At 40.1% G+C, this 8,982-nt stretch overlaps 1 protein-coding gene across 1 annotated transcript; it reads right to left on the bottom strand.

Annotated features, from left to right (window-relative positions):
- Positions 1–5,174: 5,174 nt before the first annotated feature.
- On the bottom strand, positions 5,175–5,645 carry LOC132872557 (uncharacterized). The gene has a single exon (XM_060907457.1). It carries the CDS (start codon positions 5,643–5,645, stop codon positions 5,175–5,177), a length of 471 nt encoding a protein of 156 aa, XP_060763440.1.
- Positions 5,646–8,982: the final 3,337 nt, after the last annotated feature.

Raw genomic sequence — 8,982 nt, 5'->3', positions numbered from 1 at the left:
GTTTCCATAGCGACAATATTTATGCCGCCATTTTGACGGTCACAAATATGGCGACTACCGGTAGCGATACACTGTTGATCATGACGAAGTCTCACTGTCGAGTATTTTATCCGGCCTAGATGACGCGAGTAAGAAGCGATATCACCAGAAAATCAATGATGCTGGTGTACGTGATCCGTACACGTTACCAGGCTATCTTTTTCTGGCTTTGCAGCACTGCAGCGCGGGTGATCTTCCTGACCTGCAGTCAGGCGTGTGGGAAATACCAGGGAAAAAAACATAAAAGAAAAAGGAGCGAGATGCAGAAAACACCTTCACTATCCAGCGACGTAGGGCATTTACAGGGCGAGCAGAGGGAGAGGTATTTGCAAAAATTGAGGTTAGCAGGCTTAGAGAACGACGTTTACCTGCTTCCACCAGGATTGTTCACTGACGTACGGAAGTACACAAAGCCCTCTTTACCTGACTTTGGCCCACATGATCTGTATACCTATGTCGTTAAAAACCAGGCTGGGTAACATGCCTACATCAGCGGGTCGTCCCTGGAGCCGGTGGTCGCCATCTTATTACAGCTAAGGTTTGTTCACATTTTCATTTACTTTCGGTCCTCAGGATAAACAAAATGTTATTAAATGTCATTGAAATAACTTCTTAGTCTGTTGAGACATGGCCCGTTATAAATTTGCTGTTACCAGGCAATGACCAAACTGTATTATTAGGGTCGGTGTAGTTGTAGCAGTGCACTAGCAGCTAGCTGTTAGCAATAGCTAATGTCAGCAACATAGTAGCTGGTATGTTACTGTAGCAATGTTTACGTTCAGTCATTTGGATTACTGTTAAAACCTTTCAGCCTCAAGTTTTTCCTTTACTGTATTTACTAGTTTACTGAGCTAGCGCGCTAGCTCGGGCAGGCTGGGAGCGAGTGCGCTGGCTCCCAGCCTGCCCGAGCTAGCGCGCTAGCTCAGTAAACTAGTAAATACAGTAAAGGAAAAACTTGAGGCTGAAAGGTTTTAACAGTCATCCAAATGACTGAACGTAAACATTGCTACAGTAACATACCAGCTACTATGTTGTTGACATTAGCTAGCTTGACCTTCAAAATGGCGGACACCGGGGTGTCACGTGACCTATGACGTCACTTCGAAATCCTCTATAAATCCATTTCTGGGTTCAGAACAGGCCTCTGAATATCCAGCCAAACCCCAGGCTTGAACCCCAGAGACAGGCCCGGTGCCGTGGGGGGGCGAAAGGGGGCATCGCCCCCTCGTGGCTACAGCCCCGCCCCCTCAACGGAGACTCAGATCACTTAATTGTTTTCTTAATTGTTATTGTGGGTGTATGTGTGAAATGCTGACGCAGCCGCGCACACACAGACCTGTGATAAGGACAAGGGGAGGGGTCGTGCGGGCGGGGGTTTTACATGTACACTTACAAGTGCACTGTCTCTGCAATATCCTGTAATATGCAGTCAGTTTACGGGAGTAGTCTTTCCCCCACCGAATTAAACGAATTCAATCACAATATTGTGAATCCATTTTCTTTCTTTGTAGGCTAAGTTTATCTCCGTTTATGTTGGTGTATGTGTTCATATATGGTCCGCTTTGTGTGCAAATAGCGTAAGAATATGTGTTGTTGACATCACCCCCCATGCAGCGGGGGTGAAAATTCATCACTACAGAGTGTTTAGTCCCCTACACGCCTAAACTGGGATCGTGGATTAAGTGGTTAGCATTGACTCGGTGCGAGTCAGGAAGGCTATTACTGGTGCAGCCGCGGGGTCTGTTGAATTTTTTTTAAATTATGATTTTGGCTGCCGAGCCAAGTACCTTAGACTTGCATTGACGTTTTGTTTTCATGCCGCGGAGCTATTTGTATGTATTTTAAATGTAAAGGACTTGCCTGTAGGTTTGTGTGTGGTGTTTTATGTTTGTCATCTTTCCAGTTGTAACGCATGTCTGTGAGAAAATCGGAGGGGGTTAACAGGTGGGCACGGGTGTTGATAAAGCGCAACTGCCCTGGTAATATGTCACATGATTTTCCCGGACTAAAGCAACTGTGGTTTTGTGGTTGGCGCAGTTAATTGTTTGAAACACGCTGTCAGACCGCCATCACTACTGCACACTATATGAAAAATATTTGCCCCCTTGCGATTTCTAATTGCCCCCTTAGTAAACTGTTCCTGGCGCCGGGCCTGCCCAGAGAACAGAAGCTCCCAACCTTTTAAATCAAGTCAGTTTATTTGTATCACGCTTTTACCAACAGACACTGCAACAAAGCAGCTTTACAGCATAAACATATGAGCTAATTTTATCCCTAATAAATGTATCCCTCATGATCAAGCCTGAGGTGATGGTGGTGAGGAAAAACTCCCTCAGACAACACGAGGAAGAAACCTCGAGAGGAACTGGACTCAAAATGGAACCCATCCTCATCTGGGTGATAACAGGGTGAATTATAAATAACTCACTTCTCTAACTGTGTCCTGTAGAGTCACAAAGTAAAACTGTGTAACCAGGAAATTTGTTGAAGTTCTAAAGTGTTTAGCTACAGGTGGCACGGTGGTGTAGTGGTTAGCATGGTCACCTCACAGCAAGAAGGTCCTGGGTTCGAACCCAGCAGCTGGCGAGGGCCTCTCTGTGTGGAGTTTGCATGTTCTCCCTGTGTCTGCGTGGGTTTCCTTTGGGTGCTCTGGTTTCCCCCAAAGACGTTAGGTTAATGTGGGACGGCCTTGGGTGCTGTTAGCATGGCTGCTCTGTGTGTGTGTGTTCACTGCTTCAGATGGGTTAAATGCAGAGAGGAAATTTCACAAGTGTGTGATGAATAAAGTTGTACTTGCTTTCTTTTGATGGAAACTCGAGTGCAAAACTATTCATGACAGCTGCAGTCCTAAAGTTATCCCAGTGATTGTAGTCCTCAGCGATCATAGAAAAACTGTAGCAGTCCAGAGCATCTTCTAAGTGTGACTTTCGACTGTCCATATGGGGTCATCCTCAACAGGGGCAATGTGATGAGACTCCAGCCAGACGTAGGGCAGCAGGATAGATCGGATGAGTCCGAGGAGCAGAAGACTTCAGCGTCACTGGTGTCTCAGGATGGACATGTAATTCGACAGTGAGACAGATATATATTTTTTTTATATGATAGTGATGAGGGGTGGCACAGTGGTGTAGTGGTTAGCACTATCGCCTCACAGCAAGAAGGTCCTGAGTTCGAGCCCAGCGGCCGGCGAGGGCCTTTCTCTGTGGAGTTTGCATACTTGTTTTTTGCAATTGGAAAGGTTGTTGCACTGCTACATGGAATTTGGTGTCTGCACCTCTCATAGTTCATCCATCCATTACCCGTAACCGCTTATCCTGTGCAGGGTCGCAGGCAAGCTGGAGCCTATCCCAGCTGACTATGGGCGAGACGCGGGGTACACCCTGGACAAGTCACACCTATGGTCAATTTAGAGCCACCAATTAGCCTAACCTGCATGTCTTTGAACTGTGGGGGAAACTGGAGCACCCAGAAGAAACCCATGCAGACACGGGGAGAACATGCAAATTCCACACAGAAAGGCCCCCGTCAGCCACTGTGTTCGAACCCAGAACCTTCTTGCTGTGAGGTGACAGTGCAAACCACTACACCACCGTGCCGCCCTACTCAGAGTTCATGTTACCAAGAAATCAGTGAAGTCTTTGCACCACACAATGATGTAGTCAATTAGGTGCCAGGATACCTGTTTTTTATTTATTCTTTTGCTGGAAGAATTTGTTTCTGAAGTCTGCATGTGCAGAACAGATAGCAATCAGAGGAGTGTGGGGAGGGATGTGTTTTTATTACCAGTCCCACCCTGAAAGGATGTTGTCCATCAGCAGAATATCGTTTTGAGAAGAAGGTGGAGCCCATTGCATCCTCCAAACCATCACCACAACCAGCAAAGCTCTCACACACTACTGGTGTTTGAAAGCACAGGATCATACAGGTGCTCTGACTGCACCCTACTGGTCTATTCATGCAACTTCACAAAAACCCTCCCATCACCCAATGAGAGGGCAGAGCTCTGAGTGCTTCCTCATGGGTTGTTGAGAAGTTCTGTGTGTTTTCTGTAATGCTGGATTCAGTTCTACTGCCTTGCTTTTGTCAAACAGAATTAACTGGTGCGTTCAATATGTGGAGTAAACTCACAGATCTCGAAGTTTACTGTAGAATGTGTTGGTAGTTAAATTACCTAGATCTGGGTTCTGGACTTCCTTCTGCTTAAAAGTCTAAGGAATATGCATTTGTGTATGATCATGATCATTATATTTATTTAGATTTATTCAGATTGGATCAGAAAGAGTGCTGATCCAAATCAATAATTTATTAAAGCAGTTTGTCAGAATGTAACAGCAATAATGATTCAGATTCATCAAGTCATAACATTTTCCATGTAAGAGGGAGAAAAGAATAAATAGGTGACAGTGGAATGAGTGAAGAACAAATTAAACACCGAAAATAAATTCAGTATGAACATACAGCATGTGAACAGCAGACAGTACAGGTTACAGTGATTACACACTCCAAAGTTACAAACTGCCTTTAAATAAGCTTTCTGTTGCTGATAGATTTTATCAACAAACAAACATACAAACAAACAAACAAACAAACAAAGTAACATAAAGCAATATTTAGACAAGTGAGAACATAAATACAGAAGGTAAATAAAAAATGGAGCAAGTCAGAGACACAAATTAAAATGAAGTTGATTTTAACGTTTCCAAACATTATTATATTGTAAATCCTAAAGGACTTTAAACCCTGAATGAATGTAATCAATTCATAAACACTTTACACTTACAATCAAAAGCATGATTTGTTCTTGGCACTAAACAAAAAGGCACATTATTATCATTTAAAGATGCTTATAAACATGTTGTTAAACAATAAATAACAAAAATAAATGAATAAATATATTTAACCATTTAGCTTCTGTAGAAATGTGTCAAGAAAGAGAAGCAAAGAAGATTCCAGATGTTTTTACTTTTTTCAAAATGGTGGTTAAATAGGAGAATGAGCTGGCTGTAAGCGAATTATTATTATATGCAAATTCAACATGTACTGGGTATTTTTGCTTCTTTTTTTTTCTTGACATATAGGGTGTTTTGTCCTATTGTGTTAAATAGGACAGAACAAGCTCCACGTATTTTCTCCCATCAGCCTCCACGCAGACGGAGGGTCATGTGAATGGTGCTTCCAGAGACAATGTTGTAATCCTTCAGCTTCGTGCCATGCTCGAGCTGTTGGTCACTATAGATCAGCCGCTGTTGGTCCTCTGGTACTCCTTCTTTCCGGCGGATCTTTGCCATCAACTGATCGACGGTCTCATCATCAGTGATGTCGTATGTTTTTGTCTGTCCTTTCTCATTCTTCACGAACACCTGAAACGGCACGGGGGTCTTTGCAAACAGTAGGATCAGAGTGGATCCTGAACTCAGACCATAATCGCTCACCGTATTCTGAATCTGGTCCAGGATCTGACCGCTGCTGTCTGAAAGCCTCAGGCATGAGGCTCTTGCCCCAAAGAGAGTGGCAATTTGTTGCTTGAGTTCACCAATGGTGGTACTTGGCAACACATTCACAACCTGCGTTTTTCCATTTAGGTCTTTGATGATGAGCGTCATCATATTCCCCTATTACTGACCTGTGTGTGAAATAACATCAAACCTGATAAGAATCAAATGTATGCAAATATTCCACCTCACATATCATCAATAAGACAAACATAATTTCTTAATCTTTTTACTGGAACTATGAGACAAATGTAGTTAACAAGTAATGGGAGCTTATGAGCACTGTTTAGCATTCTACAGATAGTTCTGTATTTTTTAATTTATGTATTATTTTTAAGCAGAAATGATTTTGATGTAAGCTAAGTGTTCAGTTTTATTGATGTTATATACAAAAAGAGACTCTGAAATCACATGAACAGGTCTAGAAGACATTAAATAACACTTTACACTTGATGTGTGAATCTTTCACTACTTATACGACTTGTTAGTTATACTAGCCAACATTAATTATTGAAATGATCAAAAACAATGTTCCTTAAATAAAGATATGAAGGGATTTGGATATTTCAATTTCTGCGGTGCATAATATCATTAAACGATTCAAGGAATCTGGAGGAATTTCAGCGAGTAAAGGGTAAGGGCTCAAGCCTAAGCTGAACACCCGTGAACTCGGATCACGAAGAAGAAGAAGAAGAAGAAGAAGACAATTATGACAATGACACACCAAACAGCTGTATGGCTTATGAAATAACTAATTTTTAACTATTTGTTTCAGAAAACCATCAACTAGAATGATTTCTCCTGGTAAATTATTCCTGAACACACGGTCACATTTACTTTATTTTACTTTAAGATTTAACTTTGTATCAGTGACTCATTAGGAGACTTTATTTATCCAAACCAAAATATAATATTTAACCTTATTCGAATTTATACATATTATTCAATTGCACATCATTTAAAATAGAGTAAAACTGATCTTTTGAGTCAACAGTTCTGTCTTTCTTTTCTTTTGATCCTCAGTCTCCTTTTCTCAGAACCAAGTCCAACTGCACCTCCTTTCCAGCTGGGTGCAAGTTAACAACAGTAACAGTGCCACAATCACGCCCCTTATTTACAGGATAACCAATGGGAGTTAAGCAGGTGAGGGCAGAATGACAGCAGGCCCCGCCCACTCAGTTAGGATTCACTTTCTGCATCTTACTCAGGAGCTTTCTGTTTCCATTCAGCATGTTATGTTTGGAAACAGGAGTTAAAACAACACAGCCTCAGTCTGTTTCAGTTTTGGAGAAAATAAATGAATTATAATTGGGATGACGTGAGAAAAATGAAGGCATGTGTCACGTGATGGGGAAAGCCCGCTCTTATGCCCTATGTCACAACTTCTGGAATTTTCAGTACCTTGGTTTACTTTACATATTACACAATCCACCAGTATATGAGTCAAAATTTGCTAATGGGTAATAATGGTGAGACACGTATAAAAAATCATCTCCATCCACTATTTTAAACATAAATTGGATATTTTTTGGTTTAAATAAAATAATATTGCTCTAAGAAATAATGTTGACAACTTCAGATATCACAAGCTATATTTTCCCAATAAAATCATGAATTAATTTTTTGAAGTTGGTGAATTTTAGACACCCGACCGTAACAGTTCTGACTAACCAACTTCGACAAGGTTTGATTGCTATACAACTTATTGTCGGAATTAAATCAACTACATTCCATAAAACAGGTTTACTGAAGTGTTTAAAAAACCACATACAATGGGCCTGCACATTTTCTAAACATGAAAAAATCATTTTAAAAAAAGACCCTTATGCACGTTACTGTGTCCGTCAGAAGTCAACATCAACTTGTGAATAAGAATATTCCAACTAAAAACATTAATATAGAACAATATATGTAATCAATCACTTTAATATAAAAGCACCAATTGATTTATAATTAATTCTCGCCTTGGAATCTGCCTGTTTTCAAAATACATCGATGGTAAAATCAAAGGATCGCTGTCTGTCAGAAAATAACGTACACAAGACTGTATCATATATCTCCGACCGGCATAGCACCGCATGATACACAAACCTCCAGGAAATCCACACTACCACAAGTTTTGATGACATCATCGCTTTCTGAGAAGATGGAGAAACTGGCCGCCTGAGCAGCGCGTGTTTGCAGTCTGTCAAGAAAGCTAACGTGCATAATACGTAACGCATGTAAGTATGGATTTGTTCTTCACTCACTAAAAATTAACTGTAGCGATCGGAGAACTGGCTGAAATACTTCATAATGGATGTAAACAAAAATTGACGCCAGTGCAACTGAAAGAATTTGCCGGGAGGGTGAATGATCGTGTGGAATGTGTTGGTCCCTGACGGAAGCAGGAAGTCGCACGTTACAATCTGACGGACATTTCTTATGCACGTTATATTTTGACGTCCCCCAATTGAAGATAAATAAAATTTGTTTTGGGTGTACTTGTCACCATGTCAGACAGGTCAGACAGGTCTCCTTCTGGAGTCAGAGAGCTTTAAGTGGACTTGTTGGAAAAAGGAAGAGATTGATGGCCCAGAAATATGTTTCCATGGCTGTAATCCAAATTTTAAGTCTCATTTATTACTTTATGGTGCATGCATATTACTATCAGACAGTTCCGGCTGTGTGCAATACTCATGTTGTAGTCTTCATTTATGAATTTTACTATATAATTTTAGTCTTAGATTTCTCCTGTTACTTAAATATTCATATTCCCCTTTCCCTAGTCAGATCTTATAGTGCAATTAGAGTACATTTCAATGAATTCATCTTTGGTAATTTATGTCCGTCAAAAGTAACATGCATAAGTATACTAACCCACATGTGTTTTAATATTGTATTGTTCCACAGAGTCCTGTTTCCAATCCTTAATGTTAATAGTAAGTTACTACTGTTATGTTATGAGGATTTCTTCACAATGAATTCTTGTGTTATGTCGGTTCATAAGTGATAACAGAAAAGTTATCACCTTGGCTCTTGGTCGTGAATCTTTTCACCTGTTTCTTGAATAATTATATTCTCATTTTCTGGAAAGATCTTTGATATTTTCCATTAAGTATTGTAAAAACCTGATTATTTCATTCTTATATGCATGGAGTTTTGTAAAATAAGGAGAAAAAAAACCTAAAAATACTTCATTTTTTTCCGTCAAAAAATAACATGCATAAGCGTAGATTTGATAACTTCGCAGATTATTTTTTTGAAAATCCAGTGTGATTACTATCTTTTCAATTGTTAATATGTTTAATAAAATAAAAGTTTAATATGATGTAGTTTAATTTTTCAATAAAAGAATATGAATTTTGACATGATTTGTTACGTATTATTACCCATTAGCAGATTTTCATCCATATACTATACACACATACTGACTTTTCAGAGATTAATATATTTAGTTCAGTATGTCTTA

This window comes from Neoarius graeffei, chromosome 24 (assembly GCF_027579695.1).
Source record: "Neoarius graeffei isolate fNeoGra1 chromosome 24, fNeoGra1.pri, whole genome shotgun sequence".
In the NCBI taxonomy this organism is placed as follows: domain Eukaryota; kingdom Metazoa; phylum Chordata; class Actinopteri; order Siluriformes; family Ariidae; genus Neoarius; species Neoarius graeffei.
Note: the sequence above shows the minus strand (reverse complement) of the source record. Positions and strands in the feature narration are given on the sequence as shown.